The 22,293-nt window shown below is 37.3% G+C and overlaps 1 protein-coding gene across 1 annotated transcript in view; it reads left to right on the top strand.

Annotated features, from left to right (window-relative positions):
• Window positions 1–20,824, top strand: part of LOC129948285 (homeobox protein araucan) — a 110,283-nt gene extending 89,459 nt beyond the window's left edge. Inside the window, exons 5-8 of the mRNA XM_056059226.1 lie at window positions 7,827–8,146; window positions 13,798–15,130; window positions 15,230–15,384; window positions 20,290–20,824. Of these exons, the coding sequence (XP_055915201.1) occupies window positions 7,827–8,146; window positions 13,798–15,130; window positions 15,230–15,266 (1,690 nt within the window). The 3' untranslated portion in view covers window positions 15,267–15,384; window positions 20,290–20,824. The remainder of the gene's footprint in view (window positions 1–7,826; window positions 8,147–13,797; window positions 15,131–15,229; window positions 15,385–20,289) is intronic.
• The last annotated feature ends 1,469 nt before the right edge of the window (window positions 20,825–22,293 follow it).

The following is a 22,293-nucleotide window of genomic DNA, read 5'->3' as shown; positions in this document are numbered from 1 at the left end:
AGCTCTCTTATCGAAAATGCTTGCTTTTGGTATTAATGAATCTATTCTTTGTTGGATTAGAAATTACGTTTCAGACCGGTTAATTCAAGTAGTATTTAAGTATTGGACGGGTTCAAATCTGATATCCACAATATAAACACTGGTGTGCCCCAGGGCTCCGTTTTGTCTCCAACTTTCTTCCTTATATTCATAAATGATCTTGTGTCTGAAACTTCAAACCCACTACATTTTTTCGCTGATGACAGTACCCTCTGCTTTTTGTATTCGTTTTTAGATTTTCATCCTTGTTTTTCCGATGTGGACTACCAACGGCAGCGTATGATAAGCTCATTAAATTCTGACCTTGACAGCATTGTTCAATGGGGGTTCAAAAACCGTGTAGAATTTAATGATTCGAAATTTCAATGTTGGCTACTGTAACTAAAGCGTAACCCTGCTCCAATCCCACTATCTATGAGTGGTCCTAGGTACGTGCATCACAAATATGTTGTGATCACATATTTGACATCGCTTAAAATGCTGCTTTAGGTTTTCTCCGTCGATGCAAGAAGCTTTTTACACCTTCTGATCTGGCTATAAATTACAAAGCTTTTATTCGTGCAAAACTCGAGTATAGCTCTCATATTTGGGCTGGTACTCCAATAACGTACTTGAGTCTTCTGGATATAATGATTACATGGTTACAGAGACATTTGCTTCTCTTGAACACCGCCGCAAATGCTCATGCCTGTCATTGTTTTATCGTTACCACCCTTAAGCAATTCAACCAATGCCCCTCCGTTTACCCTCAAGTGCGACTTCGGACGTACTGTTAAGCACAGAGATTCTTTCTTTAGCCGCACTACACGAATGTGGAATGCTTTACCAGACTCTATGTTTCTCACTCATTACAATGCGAATCGGTTTCTCCTTTCTAATCTAATCCTCCTTTCCTAATTTCTCGCACAGTGTTTAATCATGATAAGGGTATTAATAACCCCTTTAGTGTGCCCACAATACAAAAAAAAGTTATACAATTACTTTGATTTTCCACTATTTAGAATATATGCGTACTTTTTTTAAAAAGACGTGTGTATTCGATAACAAATTGTATCCATCATATTAAGGAAATAAAAAGCTTTAAAAAAGGTTTTTCATTTTATTTCCATTGCCTTTCAAACACCTTCCCTTGCCTACGTTCATGCTTATGCAACTTCTGCCAAAATCTAAAATCCCCATTTTAAAGACAAAAGTAATACAACACAACAATAAAAGTAGCGCATGTCAGAGAGCTTCCAAAATAAGTATGATGGAAGGTGTTTGAGGCCTGAGGTATCTGCCCGACCGGGCGGTGGTGGTGGTGCTTTCTCTCACTCTACTTTAAGTTCATTTTGGCTCTCACTGTTTTTGGAATAAGGCTCCTGATGTTTTTCAAGAACCATCATCAGACACATGTGTATTGTGTACAAGTGTTTCATATTATTATTTCGAACCTTCTTGTTCATAAGTTGGTTGCTCTTTTGGTTTGTTTGTTTGTTTGTATGGCAACAAACTCATAATAAAACAAAAGGCGAGATGAACTCAAGTAAAGATGCATATTGTTGCAGGTTGAACAAACAATTTATATTGTAATGCCATTCCATTTGTGCGTGCACTTTATTGCATGAAGAAGTTTCATTCACGCTACTAACTCCGGACTTGCTATAGGTCTATGTGTATGCTTATTTCGAAGAGGCTCAAAGTTGTAATTCAATGCCTGGATGCCTGCTGCTGCTGTTGCTGGTGCTAAAACTGCCGCTTCCACTGCCACTGACACCCATTCCCACTTTAATGGCCCAGAGTTTAGAATCTCTATCAGAATTGCACCAAAGTCGACTGCCTATATATATATATGCACATAAACATTTCATATACAAAGCTCTATATGTAGCTTGTTAACAAATGAATTCCATGTTCACACACAAAGTCCAAAGTTATCATTAAATTTAATAACATAATATTGTAGGTATGTGTGTTGCTACCTATAGTTAGATATGGCAGTAATAATGCGGGGTGGCAAGTGGTAATAGCGACATCATTGGCGTTGGCGTCGTCGGTCGGTAACGGATGCATGATGTACCGACTTGAACAAATAATGAAATGAAAGGTTTACACGCCACATTGCCAAAGCCAGGGAGCTTTGTGAATTGTGATTGTGTGGTACACACCATTATACCATTGATTGTACCTTCATCATAGTTTCTTTTGCAGTCGCCGTGGCCGTCTCCATCGTCCGTCCTCCGTCGTCACCGGATGGACATTTGCCTTTATCTTGCACGAATTTCCTTCCCAATTGTTTATTGGCATTGGCAGCTCTATTACACTCACTACCTTGCAACCCTCAATTTTCTGCCTGCTTCTTATTAACATCAAGGCAATTATTGACTGCCAGGGCAGGTGCAATACCAATTTTATAGCTATACCTCATGATCACACAAGTATATCAATTAAAATCGACAAATCCTTGCCAATTAAATCGTAAAAGTAAACCATTTTTGTACGAGTATTTAATTGTTCTTTTTTTATAAAGGAGATATACAATATCACTTACTGTCTTAATCATTTTCTAAATGGTACGATTTCATATATCTGGTCCTTCTCGACGTTGAAGGAGAATCTTTAAGGGTTTGTTTTAACAATGAAATTAAGTAGAAGGGCACGAGGCTTGAGAGTAGGTATACGGAGCAAAGAGGGAAAACTTTTATTTTTTTTGACTTAAGCAAGAACCCATTAAGTTTTGATTCAACACAGCATTTAAGGAAATTCAAGAAACTTTGTTATTCCAGACTTTAAGTCAGCTTTTTTCAACGTGGGGGTCCTTTTTAGAGGGGTCGAAAAGATTCTAACGAGGAATTCCAAAAGGTTGCGAAAATACTGCAATTAAACAAGCCAATAAAATTAAAAAAAGGTTTTTTTAAAGAAAAATGGCGATTAAAGGAAATATTCAATTGTATCAATCAAATCCTTCTTAAACATTTGTATCAAATTAACAAAAAGTTATTCTTAATGCGAGTGTTGCGCTTGCTTTTCAGAAATCAATTTCTCAAAACGTGGCCTGGATCCGTTTTTTACCACATTGAAAAAATCATTTTCCAAATTTCAGCGATTTCTTTCCTTACTTTTAATGTCTGCCATTGATGCAAATTTCAACTCGCACTCGTATGAGAGGTGGCAAATAGAATCAAACACTTCAAAGCCTCTAATGTTAATCCAGGATATTCTAATTTCCTTTGAAACCGAAAGGTGTCCAAATAGAAAGACTTAAATTCCACTTGCAGCATTCAATCGGCAGATAGATACTCGTAGAGCAGACTTTCCTTAAGCGTGATTGCCAATTTTGCCTCAATTGCAGCTGCATTTAAAAAAGGATTAAAGATCCACCTTGGCCCAATATTCTGCGATATCTCTTCCATTGAGAAGTATCGGAACAGTTTTCCTTTCAACTTTTCTAAAACCATTTTCATAACAGGTGTATATTCCTTAATATTTATCTCACATCCGACTTCTTCAACAAAAGATTGTGTCGAGGAAAATGAATCTAAGTGGTTTTGATTAAGGGACGATGACCAAAATTTAATTTTATTTGTAAATTCATGGATTTTGTCTTTGATGACATTTTTATCCCGCCCTTGAAGACATTTATTCAAGATATACAAGCAAAAAAGTTCGAGGTGTCAAAGTTAAAATGTATGAAAGAAAAGCTCTTAGGACTGTTGCCACATTATTTCAATAAAACAATATCGAAGTTCGACCATACCGAAATAAAGGCAAAGGATTGAGGGGTCGCGAAATATTTCTTCGTGCTAAAGGATCGGTTTCCTGTAAAAGGTTAAAAAACACTGTTTTAAGTCATTGTTGGAAATTATATGTGATAGAGTATTTATTCCATAATATTTAATTGTACTTATTATTGCTTCAATTGAGTGAAAATATGCTAGCTTCATCAAGGTGCAAATGACCCACCTGCCACATTAAACGAATCTTCTTCAAAGATGCATTATTACCCTTTAACTTCAAGTGCCTCGGTGTCGTCCCTTAAACGGAAATGTTGGCAGCAATTTCCATTCTTTTCTAGTTGTTAATTTTGATCATTGCTTACTTACTTAATTAAGGCGGCGCTACAGTCCGGGGCAGACCTGGGCCTCAACCAACATGCGTCTCCAGCCAGCTTGGTCCGTATCTAGCTGTCTCCAGTTGTGCCAAGTTGGTTGTGGTCCTCTCCCACCTGGGTGCGCCACCTGAGTCGCGGTCTTCCTCTACTTTGCTGTCCCTCGGGATTGGATTCGAAGACCTTCCGGGCTGGAGCGTTGATGTCCATCCGCTCTACATGACCTAGCCATCTAAGCCGTTGGACTTTAATTCATCTTCTCCCCCATTCTCCATCTATGCGTACTGAACCAAAAATCACCCGAAGAATTTTTCTCTCGAAGCATCCTAAGACTCTCTCATCTTTCTTTGACAGGGTCCTGGCCTTAGCACCATCAATGAGAACCGTAATGATGAGTGTCTTATAGATGGTGATTTTAGATGCTCGAGAGAGGACTTTACTTCTCAATTGCCTTCTAAGCAGCAATTCGCAAGAGTTTTTCATCGTTTGATTTTAGCGCTGGTGTCGTTGTCTGCATTAATAGCGGTGCCTTGAAAGGCAAAGTACTTAACTACATCGAAGTTATAGATGTTCATGGTTACGTTTTGTTCACGACGTCGTTGTTCAATGTCCTTTTTTGATGACAGCATGTACTTGGTCTCGCCCTCATTGACCACTAAACCCATCTTCTTCGCTTCCGTCGCAATGCTCAAATACGCTCCACTGACATCACGCTTTGATCTTCCAATTATATGATTAGTCAATATCATCTGCGTATCCGAGTAATTGGATGGATCTTTGGAAGATTGTACCTCTAGTGTTGAGGGTTGAATTTTGCACAATTCTTTCCAGAACGATGTTGAAGAAGTCGCATGACAGTGCATCGCTTTGTCTAAAACCTTTTTTGACATCAAATGCATCGGTGAGATATTTTTCGACCTTGATAGAGCAGCGTGCATTTTCCATCGTCATTCTGCAAAAACGGATAAGTTTGAAAGAGATGCCAAAACTAGACATTGCTCTGTTGAGATCTTCCATATGGATGCTGTCATACGCTGCTTTATAATCGATAAAGATATGGTGATTATCGATTTGAAGTTCCTGGGTTTTTTTCCAAGATCTGCCGTAGTGTGAATATTTGGTCGATAGTGGACTTTCCTGGTCTAAAGCCACACTGATAAGGAAAAATCAGATTGTTGACGAATGGCTTCAGACGTTCAAATAATACGGCAGAGAGCATCTTATACGCAATGTTAAGGAGACTGATGCCTCTGTAGTTGGCGCAATTTAGAGGATCTCCTTTCTTATGCATCGGGCATACTATGCTGAAATTCTTCTCATCGGGCATGCTTTCTTCCGACCATATTTTGCAGATGAGTTGGTGCATGCTTCCTACCAAGTCATCGTTCGGCAGTGATGCTGTCAGCTCCAACAGCTCTGTTTGACTTAAGTTCTGATATAGCTATCTTCACTTCGTTAAGGTCGGGTTGGCGGAATTGTTGATCTGTGTCGCCTAGGTTGAGTGATTCTATCTCCCTCACAGCGGAATTCGGTTCGTTATCGCCGTCTTATAATTTTGAGAAGTGATCTTTCCATATTCTCAGCATCGACTGCGGTTCTACTACGATGTTCCCCTGATCGTCTTTAAAAGCTTCGGTTCGTGGCTGGTACCATTGGCAGGTTTTTTTTACTGTTTGGTAAAATTTACGAATCTCATTCCTGTTGCGACATCCTTCTATCTCCTCGATCGCACTCTTCTCATGCTCTCTTTTTTTCCATCTAAGAAGCCTTTTGTGAAGCGCTGTTTTGTATGCCTGTTGTTTCGCTGCATGCGCTTGCCGGCATTCGTAGTCAGACCAGGGGTTTCGCTGTGGTGGCCGTGTGAAACCTAGCACTTCAGAGGCGGCATCTCTGATGGCTGCAAGGCAATGTTGCCACTGGTTTTCAATGCTTAATGCAGACAGCATAGGACTCCTTAAGAGGTTATTAGAGACTCGATCGGAAAAGGACATGGCAGTCTCTTGCGATTGTAGTCGTCTAACGTCGAATCTTCTCACATTACTTCCTTGTTTTGACTTGGATCGGGATATCCTTAGTCGTACAACGAGGTAGTGGTCCGAGTCAATGATGGCCCCTGGGAATGTTCGAATATCCTGCATACTGGAGAAGTGTCGTGCGTCAATCGCAATGTGGTCAATCTGGTTGACGGTTCATTGATCAGAAGATTTCCATGTAACCTTGTGGATATTGAGAAAACTGCGTACTAGCTACCAGAACGTCATTTTGATCATTAAGTAACAAAATAAAAATCAAACAAGTTGACAAATATCACCAATGCATACTGCCAAAGCTACCAGCAAAGATTCATAAAACCTTAATAAGCTTACAGAATTTTATCAATAAGGAAAGTTCTTGTCCTCAGGTTGTCTTCTCCTAACTTCTTTTAGTTTCAATTTATGTGAGCTCTCTATTGCCCAGGCTATATGCCTTTAGTTTAGTATCAAAAGATGGTTAAATTAAACAATATGCGGGTTCATAAAGATTAAAAATCTCCACTGCAATGGTCTATCACATAAAGGCTATAAAATTGTCTCCTATATATAGCCACTTTCAAATATTCATATGAAGCTTTAGGAAAATTTGGACTAGATTGCAAACTAGATAGAGGCCCATTGTCCTTTTTTTAATTTTATCACTTCCGTAAAAATATATGAACAATAATTTAGCTTACACCTAACCTGAAAAATGTTATTCCAAGGTCAGTTTATTTGTATTCAATAATTTTAAAAGATTAGAATTTCCTCCGCATTAAAATAACTTTATACAAATAAACACATGAGCCATATGCACATCAATTTGAAGCTAATCCAACTAAGTGCTATATGTTTCCTTGATCAAAGAACAAGCTATTTAGTATGATCTGACAACATTCATCGCATAAAAGAGTATATAGTATGCTCAAGGCCCATAAGCTCATATAGATAACATAACAATGTCCTCCAATTCATGTGGTAGCTGCATCTTATTGAACTCTGGCATTGTAAGTCGTGCGAACCAGCACAACTTCTTTATAAGTACGTAGATACACACAAAAACCCCCCTGCCGTTTTTAGCTCTTTTTTTCATTCAAAGAATTTCAATCTTGTACAACTTGGCTATGGCTCTTGTGCACAAATAAATAAACACACTGAAAAGATATATACCTACTCGACGTCCTTCAGCGAAAATTCTTTTACTTGCGGTGGACCATGTGATAGATGCTAAATTGACTGAACACGCTAAGAGCATATATGTAGGTATGGTACCTTACCTATTGCTCCATAAGAGAGTGCGCGCGATCATAAGAAGCCATGCAACACCAAGTGGTATAAGATTATTCACGAGATAAATAATGTCCAGCCAAAAGGGGAATGCATCAAGTCAGGACTCCCGCCGTGAGTTATGATGTACAAAAACCAAAGAGAGGGACCCCATATTGGTCATTAAATAAAGTTATGAAATATGTCCACCTAGTGCGCGTCACACTGCAGAGTATATACGCTCATGAAAAATGCATATTGCGAGTATCGCACCCATAAGCAATCGATCTTCACAATGAGTTTGATATTCAGCAGTCTATTTGTAAAACTAAATCACTAAACCCCCACCCCCTCCTTCACTTGGGCTCTCTATTTTATAATGTTTGCTTTTTATATTAAATTTGTTTTTGTTTTTTTTGCAGTTATGGCGCCGGTTATGATTTAGCGGCACGGCGGAAGAATGCAACGCGTGAATCAACGGCTACCCTAAAGGCCTGGCTAAACGAGCACAAAAAGAATCCATACCCGACTAAGGGTGAAAAGATCATGTTAGCGATAATTACAAAAATGACCTTAACGCAAGTATCGACGTGGTTTGCAAATGCCCGCCGGCGACTGAAAAAAGAGAACAAAATGACTTGGGAGCCAAAAAATAAAACCGACGACGATGATGACGCTATGGTGTCTGATGACGAAAAGGACAAGGACGATATTGATGCTGATAAAAATCGTGACCATAAAGGTAAGAATACATCATCATCATCATCGGAAAGTATACACATACATATATTTAGCGGCGGTGGTGGTGTATATAACGCTCTAACTGAACTTTTTTTTTGATATCCACTATCAGCATATCACCATCGTTGTCATTGCACCACTCTCTTCCATCAGTCCCACGCCCCCTTCTTCACCAGTCAGCACAGCGCACCGTCACTTTTTTTCCTTTTTTTAAGTCTATATCTACCTTACCTACCCTACCACCCAACCGGCCTCCGACTGGGCTATTTGCGTTTAATTTATGATGCTCCCATTTCAACCCCCTATTATTCATCCTTTCAGTTTCAATTAACTGCTCTTAAAGAGTCGGTTGGCGCAATGAGGCGGCAACAGAGGGGTTAAATGTTGGCCAAGAGTAGAATTCAATAGCCAAATGCTATATACGACGACGTGCTACTGCTACTGCTCCTCATCGTCGTAGTCTTCGTCCTGTTTGCCTCTAATATAGAAAATAGTCCGCCACCGCGCATTGCACAGACAAAAGAGCAATCCATGTACTATATCTTATTAACCCTCGAGCCACCATAAAACACTTTGCATAATACCCACGTATACCGAGCTGACATAATAATAGAAACACATTACCAAAGCAGCCAGAAGCAGTAGTAGCTGTATCTGTTATAAGGACGACAACGACACAAGGACGAGCGACGAATAGACCCACGCTGAACTCCACAGACCACCGAAAGAATGAAAAACCACCACACCGCACCTCAATGCTTTTACCCTTCCGTCCGTCACTGCCTAAAAAACAAACCATCATACCTATACATCCTACACCCTGTACCCTGAACCATGATTCTGAATCAGCCGAACAAAAAGCCTTCTTCAACCCCTTTTGTCGTCGCGCATTACTGCTGCTTTATTATCACGAGAGCATTATTTAAAATATCACTTTAACTCAATATCATTATACTTTAAAGTGCGTTAACGTTTACGTAAACGTTAACGTAAACTATGGGCATAAAACTTATTCTCTAGAGTTTGCCAACAAAAACAAAAACAACTATCAATATAATAATATGAATGTACTTATAGCTAGGAAGCTACCCTTTTGGTGCCTTAATTAATAGTCATCCCAAAGTCACACGTATTCCCGCACTCTCTCTCTCTCTATAACCCTCAGTAGCTCGGCAAATTCTAAGCTAACCCCTTTTGTTGTTGCGCCAAATTAAGTTCAACCTCAGTTGAGGGGTTAATCTATCACCAAAATTTAGACCGTATCATAGCGCATCTTCATTTAGCTTAGCCCTTTGCTTTACAATATTTTATAATTGGGAGGGGGAAAATTCATTATATATCTATTCGCAAAAACAATTCGAATATTCTATTCCTGTCCCATTGTTGGCATCAACACCAAACTAAGCGCCCTCCCGGTCCCACTCACACACCCGCATCCTCAGAAGCACCAACTCTCTGACTCGCATGTAAAATAATAAAGAGCTTCATTGTCATCTATTATCGTGCCGAGGATGCTGATGCTTATAATGTCGGATAGATATTGATACTGATGCCTGTGTTCCTTATTTTCACCAGCAGCGTGGAACGCTCCTTTTCGTAATACCACCCAAGGGGGTATTACCATCATCAGGGCGAAACATATGCGACCCGTTCAAGTGACGGGCGGCGCGGTGGCAGTGGCAGCGCTGATAGTATAGTTGACTTTGACGCTCGAGAGAGGGTTGCACGCTTCAACGCCTGTTAGAGGGCTGTTTTATATATGATGCGACAAACGATGAAGGGTAATTCTTGCAGTTTGTGGGTCTTTTTTTAACTATTAAAAGGGTGTTTCATAACCTGACGTGATTTTGTCAGAAATAAAAGGGCAGTTTAGTTATGAGAAAAAATTAACAACAGTGGGGCTTTTTCGTACATGCCTATAGAAAAAGAATCGCATATCATAACAAAATAATTGTATATTGGTTCAAGCTTTAGCATCTTTTCCAAGGGTTTCAAATCTGTCCTTTACTAAGAAATTAAGATTGGGCTTTGACCGAAATACTGTTAAACCGTGCTAGTCCAGTCAACGAACGTCCAGTCCAACAGTTTTGAAACTTGGCACACTTACTAAGGGATGTCTGGTGATGACAAAAAAAAAAGTCCCCAAGAATCCGACGTGAGCTCTAGCGGCATTTAAGAGAAACATGGCGTTTGGTTCAGTTTTTCACGTTTATGTCGAAAGCTATTTGTCCTATCAAAAAATGTTGCTCCACAAAATTTAAGCTCATTAAATTTTATAAAAAAAAACTTTGCTGATTTTGTTCGTATCTGTTATAGTTTATAAAATAACTCTAGCGGTAGTGAAGAGAAACATACGGTTTTTCGGTTTTTCGCTTTTATTTTGAAAACTATTTGTCATATCAAAAAATAATCTTCTACAAAATTAAAGCTTATTAAATTTTTTAAAGAAATATGATATTAATTTGTTTGTACTTGTTTTACTTTGTAAAATAACTCTAGAATTTCTTAATATTTAGAATTTATTCAACAATTATTGACATATTCATGATTGAGATTCAATCGTATTTCGTCTCAGCTTTTCAAAATCTGAACTTGTGGAATACAATTTAGTCTCAAAAAGAAACACCCTGTACATAATTTCCTCCAACAAAAACCGAACGCACAATGTATTTTTAATGCAGTCACCCAAAAATATAAACACCAAATCTTTAAATCTAAGTAGATAGACAAGTGGCATTCTCACTTCGTCGTTATCCTTATGATGACGAGTCCTCACACTACCCAAAGCGATACCGATGCGAGGGTGTAAAAGAAGTAATTTTATTTCAGCACACGAACCTTTTAACTAATCCCACATAGCTTTTTATATACGTATAAGTATCGATATTATATTCAAGACATATACAGGGCACAGGGCAGGTGACGGTATTGGGACTTATATAGCGAATAGCCTAACCTCCCTGATGCGTCTCATACTCTCCTTTGACTTGGTAATGGATGAATGAATATAGATGAATGAATAGATGGATGGATGGATGGATTGGATGGATGGTTGAGGAGAAACAATGAATGAGCGGTGGCGCTCGGCGGTCTTTTTTGGTAAGGTATATGTACGTACTAAAAACACAATGTAAAGAAATATCACAGCGAAAATGTTTCCCAAAATATTTTAAGTGCTTCGTAATTGATGTTATAAAATATTTATGACAGCCTTAGTGCTGCTGTTTTTGCTGCCATGCCGTTTGGCAACAGGAAGGATCTGAAATTTTTGACAGCCAAATTGATGGAAAGTTCTCATGGAAATTAAAACGACTGATTTTTCTTTCTCTTTGTTTTCCCGCAGCAGAAAGATATGTTATAATTCCATTATAAAAAGAAGGTGGGTTTAGCAAATAATGAAGATATGTCTTTTCTTTATGGTGGGGTGTTTTTGGATTTATTTTTTGAAGCGTAAAAACCTTTATTAAACTTAGAACCAACTAGTTTTTCACAACAATTGAAGTGGGTGAGAAGAAGTTGAGAGTCTTACAGAGAGTGCTTTCACAGATTCTTTGAACTCGTAAGATCAGCTGAACTCTGAATGGCCTAAATGAACAAACGTTAAAAGTGAAAGAGCAACAAATGTATCATACCTCAAATACACAGGATCCCTTTAAGTGGTTTCACTATCACGTTTCTAAGCATGAATGGAGCAGTTTTGGCCTAAGGCCAAATAGCGTAATTTTATTGCTAGCTGTAACATGAATCTGAATTTTTTTAGACTTTAAGTGTAATTTTAAAAAATAATAAATCTAGCCTGTTGTCCATTATCGACTTTTGAATCGAGGCTGATAAATCTGAATAAAGGTTTTTCCGCAAGCGTCTACGCTGCCACCGATGATGATTGATAACTCCTTATTAAGAGCTCCACAATTGACTAGAAGTGTGGTCGTATATAATTTGACCCTAAACTAGTTAAAACTTTCTTTGTTCAAAACATTGGAAACTTCTCCATTATCATTTAAAACGAAGAAGTTATGGAATAAAGTCCTTAAAGTGAAAGTTTCTGTGGCACCTATACAAACAAAAGAAATACTGCCTTGACACTTTTCAATATTTGCACCTCAATTGCAATTTTCTCCTCTTCTATATCCTACTTTCTTCGGTACATAATCCAGCTACAGAAAGATTTCAAGAGGATTCAATTAATCAAGGCCAGAATTCCTTAGCCCTCCGTAAAATTTCAAGTCAAAAACCAAAGCTTATTTCAGTCACGCATACCACCTTAATCCAGAACAAGTGTCACCACCACAGGAATTAGTAAACTCATTCACCATCTTTTGAATCTATTAAGCTTCCAACATCAGCAGCTATCTTCACCTTTCAAAATCTCACCTACCCTTACAACTCGTATGTATACCCTTTATCATGTGTGACAATCCACTCATATTTTGGAGATGATAAATGCTAAAAATAACCCCATACTGTTAAGAATACGTGTCTATATGTGTGTGTACAAGGATACTGCTATATTATAAATTGCAAACTTCAACTCAACAACCCCGTTATTAAACAACTGTACCAAGTACCATCATCAACATCAACTTCATCATCTTCATTTTGAAACCCCTGTCTATATGTTTTTCTTTTCAACTTTTTAACCATTTATTTGTTTGCATGGGATATCATGACGATTGCTCTATTATGACTTTTGATTATGTGCGATCGTTTCACAGTCTCGTGCCTTTCAATTGTAAATATTATAAAGTCGCATAGCTATAATGCGAATATTTGAATTTGAACATTCAATGTTGGCGTTGGGCTTTTGAAAAGTTATATCATCCCCTGCTTTAAGAACAACAACCCCAAAATTGAGTCATACAACGACGACGACGAGCGACGACGAACGATGCGATGTGCCGAATTGCCATTGCCGTTGCTGTTGTCGTTGCCGGAAGGAAAGATATGTCAAATAGAAGCCCTTGGGCTCTAATACTCCATATATGCCTATGCCTTGCCTATATTACGTACCTTGCTTTCTGTGTGTACACCATGCTTCCTCCCGCCGCATTGTTATGGAAATTTAAATAAGATTTCGCCTTCCTCATATTTCAGAGATACAGAAAGGTATACTTCCCATTTTCTCACGTAGATTTTTCATTATTCTGGGGATTTGCTTGAGTGTGTTGCTGTGCTGTAGTGAAGGTATATATAGTGTGTACCGCTATCCTTTATACGACCTGGTGGTGTGTGCTAGTTTTCAGAATATTTTACAGCTCCTGAAATGTTCGCTTGCCAACAACTGGCACCTCACAGCCGAGAATTCCCTATAGAGTGTCTGTGGGGTAAATTTGTCAAGCTGTCATTAGGTATCTGACCAACGTATCTGGTGCGTGTACACGACGTTGGAATTTTCCTTTCAACCAAAAGAGGAAATCTCAACAAAGACTCGGGATTTAGAATTCCATTGTAAATTGTGTATTCAACACCTTTAGAGGCCTATACCTTTTTTGTGGGTTGGTGCAAAAGGGTGAAGGGAAAGTTTGGTTTTTAGTTTTTTTTTTTGAAAAAGTCATCAGTAGAGTTTTGGGGTTGTTGCTGATGGTTGAATGAATGAACACTGCTCTGAACACGAACAACATACATAGACACTTAGACTTGGTTCTCTTTTAGATTCAATGCACCATGTGAAGTCTGAGCATGAAAAGGACGACGATGATGACGACCTAACCGACGACGATAGGAAGCCTGAAAATCTGGGAATAGTTGGAGGGCATGTTGGCCATCATATGAATGCCCATCACCACCATCACCCGGCGTATCAGCATCACCATGCCATGTTAGGTGGTTACCCCGGCATCAAAGACGAAATGAGTGGTCCAAAAAACCAGATAAGCAGCGACTGTGGGGTCCCGATTCCAGCAACCAAGCCCAAAATTTGGAGTCTGGCAGACACAGCCGCTTGCAAAACACCACCACCTTCGGCGTTTCTAGGACACCAGCTACACCATCACCAGCAACTGCAACAGCAACAGCAGCAACAACAACATCAGCAGCATCACCAGCAGCAGCAGCAACACCATCAGCAGCAGCAGCATCAAATGCAGCAGGCTTGGATGGAAAACTATCAACAACAGCAACAGCAGCATCAATCTCAACATCACCATTTGCACAACACCACCACCCAGCAACAGGCGGAGCATGCTCAGCAGCTCAGTACCAATCCGAGTGGTGGAAACGGTACGCGAATGATAAATATGCAAGCTCCTATGAACAATATGGCAGCTGGTATGACACAACAGCAGCAACAACAGATGCAGCTTCAGCAGGGCACACAGTTGCAGCAGCAACAGCAGCAGCAGCAGCAACAGCAACACCATCAAATGAATCCGATGAACAATTTCGGAAGTTCGCCTTATACTCGGGGGTACGGGGGGTTTCTAGGGGTTACGGCGGGTGCCCAACAGGGGGCATATCCTACGAACAATATGACAAATACACATCTTCAAAGTACGCCTACCACCCCTACTACAGCGGCTATTCCGGGGAATACGAGCGTAAATCCTACGCAGCTCCAACAGCAGCAGCAGCAGCAACTATCCCCACAACAACACCACCAACAGCAGCAATCGAACCAGATGGGGTTTCCCGATGTCCAAACCGATACGCCGCCCCAAACTCCACCGAATATGAAACTGCCGAGCGTGGCGGGGAGCCTTCTTACCGGTTCAACAACCCCTACGACAGGTACCTGCTACAATAATTCAGCAGTAGGCGTCGTTGGATCGACCAACAATTCTTCCAACAGTAACAATAGCTACATCGGTGACTCGTCGCCAAACAGCAACAGCAGCAGTAGCAACAGCAGCTACGTTGGCAGCTTTACCCGCCTACAAGATCATTCGCCCGGCAAAGACTACACCCAACAAATGATGGACAGCCCTCATAATCACCATCACAGTCATCAAGACAGTGTTGCAGCAGCTTTTAAGCCGTTTTTCAAGAGGTGACAATCAACTTACATAAATATTCAGTTATTTTTGGTTCTTAGCCAATTGCTTAAATTCAGTTCTAATCAAGTTCCTTTCCATTCCATGTGTTGCAGTCAGCAAATCTCTACAGGATTTGTGTCACCGGTTTAGGCAGTGTCATCGTAATCGTCATCGTCATTGTCATCGTCATCGTCGTCGCCCAGTTACAATCAGGGCTCTACCTTCTAGAACTCTCGCGCAGCATTATGAACTCTCGACGCGCTTCAAGGTGAGTTGTTGATGTTAATTTGCATGAAACTCCCCCTCATCCTCTTTTTTTTCTTATAATTTCCCTCAATTAAACAAAAAACAAAATGGTCCTTTCTGTTTCTTATACTTTTATTCTCTTTAATTTCGTCCTTTCTGTATATAATTTCACTTCTTCTTATCCTTCGTCTTGGAAACAGAAATAGATAGAGGGAGAAAGAAATCCTTTTCAATTAAGTTCATCCACAGAATTACTCACTTCATTAACCTTCTGACTTGAGATGGGTCTATTTCACTTAAATCCAACACACCGGCTACAACCACCACCACCACCACCGCCACCGCCACCGTCGTCGTCGCCGCGCTGTTAGTTTTACTTTTCTTCAAGGGCGACCCTTTAAAGAAAACAACCCTCCTCTGGTTGTTGGTTGTTTGAATAACGATGAGAACGGCGAAGTGGAAGTCATCTAGAAAATTGAATGAAATAATTAAATCTCAATCAGAATCCATTAGGATTAACCATGGGGAACCCCCTTTTATTTTTTACGTTTCCACTGGAATTTCCAAAACGAAAAAATTGCAATCGTTTAAACGAGTCAAAAGGGATGAAAAACCGCGAGCATTAGAAAGAAAGGGGTGAAATTTTCGCAACCCTTTGCAAGGCAATTGTATATCTAATAGTGCAGTGCATTCTTATTGAATTTAGTATACGTACACCTTTTCCAAATATTTGCCAAACTCTTGGCTCAACTCTCAAAAGACTCTCCGTCAGAATTCCTCTTGGCTGTTTTTTTTTTTTCATATACTGCTGAAAACTTAGGAAGGCTCAATGTCTTTAGCTTACTGTCTCTCTTCTCTAATAAATTAAATCGTTTCGATCTGATTAGACGATGAATGCCAAACACAGAACAAAGTAGCTGACATTGGAGGATTGAATGGGGCGATAAGTATCTAGGAACGTCGTCGTCGATGACGACGGACTGAACGACAACAAACAACGACGACGGCTATGCGATCTCGATGATGATGATTCGTTTCCCAAAGTAAATCACAGGGAATTCATAGCAACAGCCGCATCTTCCTCCTTCGTTGGTGTTGTTGTATCGTTCAGAGTTGAGTTGAGGCTCAATTAATTAGCAGGAACTGCTGCGCGGTACCAATAATTTAGGACATCCTGCATCGTGTGGTGGTAGTGGTGATGATGATGTTTTTTTTTTTTCTTCCAGGGTCGTTTGACTTGAAAATGAGTATTTGGTGCACACTATCGTTAGCAAGGGCGCTAATATTATTGTTACTTTTATACAATTTTTCTTTAAACGGAACTTTTTGCCTTAGTTAGAAGAACACTCAGAGACATTTTTTATAAGTTAGTATTATCATAGAAGGTGGGTTTTCTATAGCACATTTTATTCCTTCAAGAGGTCTTACCCTCGTTCAAAGGGGACCTATCTCTAGATAGTTGATCAATCACTCTTTATTCACAAGAATCGCTGAAATTTCCCAATATGAGTTTTCATTTTAACATCTCCCACTTCTGCGCTTGCGGTACAACTTTCTTTAAATGAAATGTTCATGACTTTACACTTCAAGGATTCTTTTTTAAGACTTAAATAGATTGTGCATAACTGGCATAGGCCTTACATTTAACAAGGCTTCAAATAAAAAGACTTGGATAGATAAAACGATCTTCAAACTTTTCTTTTACAATCACGACTATTTCTTCTTTGTTTGGAACGCAGTGCCACACCGTCTTATTGCAAATAAACTTGTCGTCCATATCAATATCATTTAATTACGGTCATAAGAATCATTTATTATGGTTTGTTAGCTTAATTATGTACCGTACCGATGGTATGTCGTTTGTGGAATGCCTTATTCAGAAGATCGACGGAAAATTGCCACAACTTAGGTTTTTGTCAACACTACGTTCTACAGTAGTACCCGTGGCGTGATGGTTATAGTGCGCAGGATTGTCATGCAAGAGGCCTTGGGTTGAATTCCTACCTCCGCTACTTAAGTTTGCGAGGAATTGACAAATCCTCCAAGAGAAATTCTTGTCATATAAAGTGCTTTCTGAAAGTTCGGATTCGGCATAAAAACTATTGGTCCCGTACATCCCTGAAATGACTCGCACACAGGAATGATTGTAAGTCACTAGGCCCTAGTTCTGTATAGGCTGTTGCGCCACCTTATTCATTTATTTTATGTTTTCTCGGAACAACTTATCCGAACTTATTAAATTTGTTCTCCTGTTTCACTATTTTCTGGTATTCTAATTTTTTCCTAAAACTTCTATCAGCAGTCACTGATATTTTAAGACTTATTAGCCAAGTGGTTAAAGACAAACATCATTTAAACAACAACCCAAATGCGGCTCTGAATCTGAAATAAAATTTTGACCGGATGTCTTTTATCTTTGAGGACATCTTCTCAATCGGTGTTAGCTTTTTTTTTTGTTTGTTCTTTTATTTTATTGGATTCATTGATTAAGTTTTGCGTAAAAGCCTTTTTCGATTCACCACGTAAGAATGCCGCGCATACCTTATCACCATGAAATGGGAACTCATCAATCAGGTACTTTACCAGCGGGCACTCTTTTTATAAGCGAGCATCATGAACTCCAGTCAAACAGGGCCTTATGTAGCTAACCTATAGGCATGTATATAAGTTGTGCTAACGCCTACGTTTTTGTGCAAATATTTTGACATTTCGAATAAATTTTGCAAAGTTTCGTCTTATTTATATTTTTTTTCGTGAAGGTCTTCAGTTTTTCATGAATGGGGCGTTCGCATATAAAAAAGTTCCGATAAATGTGTGTGTAATTTGAGATTATAAGCTTAAGTTTTGAATATATACTACTACATATAAGTACGCCCGGGTATAAGAAGTATAGATGAAATACCTGTTTAAAAATGTCCGAAGACTCGTTTGTATTCCAATGGCCAAGACATTAATATAATTTGCCAACGTTTTACGTTGCTGCATTCAGATCTTTTTTTGCCTGAACCTATATTAACCCCTCTTTGGAGCACGCAATCAAAGTCAAACGTCATCTGCATATCGTCCGTGCTAAACCGTCCGATGCGATTTCATTGGTCCGCCAGTGATTGTGTATATCTTGAGGATTTCAAATCTTTACCTTTATGTAAATACATATATACTCATATGGAAATATGTAAAAATACACACGTGCAACCTGTTGTTATCTGTCGACAGTGATGGATGAAGACCAGATTGGATTTCATATACCTTTTGCTGCATGTTGCGCACCTGAGTTGTTCTTATGTCGGCAGCCACCATCAGTAGGCCGGCAGGAAGGCAGGCAGGCCATCAGGCATCACCATTGAGACCAGTTTTTCTTAGCTTCGAAAAAAGCCCCACTTACCCGCTTTCCTGATGGGATGGTGGAGTATGCATCAGCTATATGGACTGCACTGTAAAAGCGCACATTGGATTGCAGCAGTGGCCAAAAATATTGTTAGGTATGTTGCGCATCCGCTTTAGGAGTTAAGTGAATGAATGGGTTCCTTATACACATGTATTTAAGTATAATATGATGGTTGAATGAGTCCAGAATCTTAATGCAGTTCCCGATGCTGCGCAGCAGATCGATCGTCGATCGTGCAACATTAACAGTCTTTGCCACCAAGGTGGCTAATTAATTAATTTTATTTACCAATTCGCATTGCAATCCTTACGAAATCGAAGAGTGATTTGAGAGACAGTTTTTTGTTTTTGTTCCGAAACAAAATTCTTCTGAGTGCATAATGGGAACATGTTGTGATACTTTTTACAAATAAATTGTTCTGCATAAAGTTACAGTTGAGTATTCTTCAAGAACTATGTAGTTGAGTACATAGTTCTTGAAGAATTTAAAATACCTAATTTGTTTGAAGACGTATTTGGTGCGTGGATATGGACATTTGCTCATAATTTAAAGCTGCAACGTTTGGCTTTGATAGACTCTTGTACTCAATGATCATATTTTATACACCAATGTAAATATCTTCAAGTTAAGCTTGATCAAAAGTGCACAATAAAAATGTATGTATGTGGAAATAAAAACATTTAGTAAGCCAACACGCAATTATATATCGTACCCTGTGTTTAAATAGCAAATCTACCTATAGGCATCAGGCTTGTTAACCTAAATTAACAAGTTAGCACGTAATATTTAATGCCAAAAATAGATATATGTATAGGGGTTTTATGGCTTTACAGTCTACTAGATATCGATAATTTATTTTAAATGAAAATAGTGCTTTTATGCCTCTAAGGAAACTATTATGAAAAATGTTTAAAACATTGTTTTGCTGTCGGTGGTTTTTACCGATCGATGTAATTCAATTCGACCATTTGGCAATAATTTCATATTTTTTTATTTCCGTTTGCATGATTTATATCAATATGTGCAGTACATTTATCATTGCCCATATTTTACTTACATAAAATCCATCAGTTACGTTCCATTTCGTTTGCGTAAAGTGATGATGAGAGTGTTAAGTTTAACATTTGTCTAAATTTCATTGAGCATGACCGATTTCTATATCTGCCTAAGTTTTAATTAAAAAAATATTAATTATTACACAATAAAAACATGTTAAATAAATTACAGAAAAACTCAATTACTTTGATAACTACGTATTAATATTAATTTTCAATTTTATCTGATTGAGTTTTGTACATATTTTCACTTATTTAATTACACAAACCTTCACAAGTCCCTATTTTATGCCAAAAACCAATGTAGTTCCTATAGCAAAAGTTTCATGCAAAACAACCTAATTCATTTTCTTTTTTATTTTTGTATTTGCACTCAATTTGATGATTGCGCTTGAAAAAGGACTTTAAGTAAATATAAGAATAAAATAAAGATCTTTTTGTCAAAATGATCCTTAACTAACTTATTTTTCTCCTTCTATTTCAGATTACAATTACCAGCAACACAGCTACTACCGCTACAACTAGCCACCGGATATGTGGGCTAAATTAATTCCAGTGACATTAGTATACGATATCAAAAATAAATATCCTGTCAGATGAAAAAAAATAGTTATTAAATTAAATTTTCTTTGTCGAAGAGCTTTATTCAAATGCAAAATAAAAATACAAACAAAAAAAAACTAAACAACCACATAAACAAAAATAAAAAAACACAAATAACAAACACGTTTTATATGGGCAAAGTGCAACTAACAAAAAATGATGAAGACTTATTGCAATATAATATCAGAAAACGTGCATAAAATATTTTATTTTTAGTTTCCCCTTACCTTTCTATATATATAAATAAATATTTATAGAAATTTAAAAAAATAGCAGCTTAAGCAATTTGTTTAATTCACACACACACATATATATTAATTAACAGAAACAAAAAAAAAACTAAAAACATTTTTAAAATATTTATAAAACAACAAAAAATTTACTTAAATATATATAAGTATTTTATTCTTCTTCTTTTCTTCTCTACCTGCATAGTTTGTAAAAAAATTTAAAAAAATAACAAAAAATTAAATAATTTAAATCTTATTAATAATAGGCATTATTAATATAGTCATTAAGATAAAGAGAATTCAAAAACAAAAAATTAAAACAAAAAAAAAGAACAATATCATTAATGTAATTTAAAATTTTAAGAAACTAAAAAAATTAATGGAATTAATTAAATATAAAAATTATTATGTAAAGCATTTGTAATCTGTGATAAACTTGAACATGTATTGTAAAATAAATAAGAAGCATAATAATTTTTTTTTCTTGAATATAATAATTTTAAATTAAAAACAAAAGGAAAAAATACCAACACAAACATACATAATACAGTGTAAAATTTTGTTTGGAATTAATAGTTACAAAAAAAAGTGTATTCTTTTGATTGTTTTATAATTAAATTTGATTCTACAAACAAAAAAATTGTTAAAAAAAGATACAAACTTGCAATTGAAGGTTTTTAACATATTGTTTTTTTCTCATAAGTAAATCAAGTTAAAAATATAAAGACAAAAATATTGATGCCCTGAGAATGTAATAGTTTTCACATAATTAGTGAATTTTATTTGAAATAATTGAAGAATGATTTTTTAAAAGCTAACAATGTATTCAAATGTTAAATGTTTAGAAGATAGTTTTAGGTGAAATCTAAACATTGAATTTATTTTCGAAAGGTTAATTTTAAATTACATCATCGACTTAGAGCTAAATAATTTCTGAAACCTTTCAAAACATCTCAAAGTAAAGAGAGCTTTTAAAAAAGAGATTTGAATGTTTAAAACAAAACCAAGTAAAATCAAGTACTGCAAAATACCATAATCTTCTCACTTTTTTTATAACTATTTGGAATTTTTTTAAACTAATGCGATGAAAATTAAATTGTTGTTAAATCAGAACAAAAACATTAAACTTCTTCTAAGTAAACAAACTCTAAAAAACAGTCTTACTGAAAAGATCAAAGTTTTCAACATTTATTTATGAAAACCATGTCCTGATTACGTACGTATCAAGAAGATAGGAATACTATATTTAAAAAAAAATTTATGACATCGACGTATTTTTGTTATTTTGACATATTTATTTCGTTTGTTTGAAGCTATCAAAGCTTTGGTCATGTTTTAACTCTCAAATTTTAACTTAATTCTTAGACGAAAATGGAAAATGTTTGACTTTTTATTTATTTATTTTATTCTTTACATTTTTGAAAAATGTTCAACAAAATCCAGTATTCGAAAGCCGTTGTAGGAAATAAATGTCTTAACACGCAAAGATTGGGCTCGTGTTTAAAATTGTCTAAAGCTATAACATCAACATTTCCTTCTAGTTTTTGATCTGATTAGTTTTACATCAAATTGAAACAATGGGCGCATTCACAAAGCTAGTGACTCCGTATTCAAATTTCGACTTTGTGAATACGAAATTGCAATACAAAGCTACT

The sequence above is a fragment of the Eupeodes corollae genome, chromosome 2, assembly GCF_945859685.1.
Source record: "Eupeodes corollae chromosome 2, idEupCoro1.1, whole genome shotgun sequence".
Lineage (NCBI taxonomy): Eukaryota > Metazoa > Arthropoda > Insecta > Diptera > Syrphidae > Eupeodes > Eupeodes corollae.
This window is presented reverse-complemented; position numbering and strand designations above follow the sequence as displayed.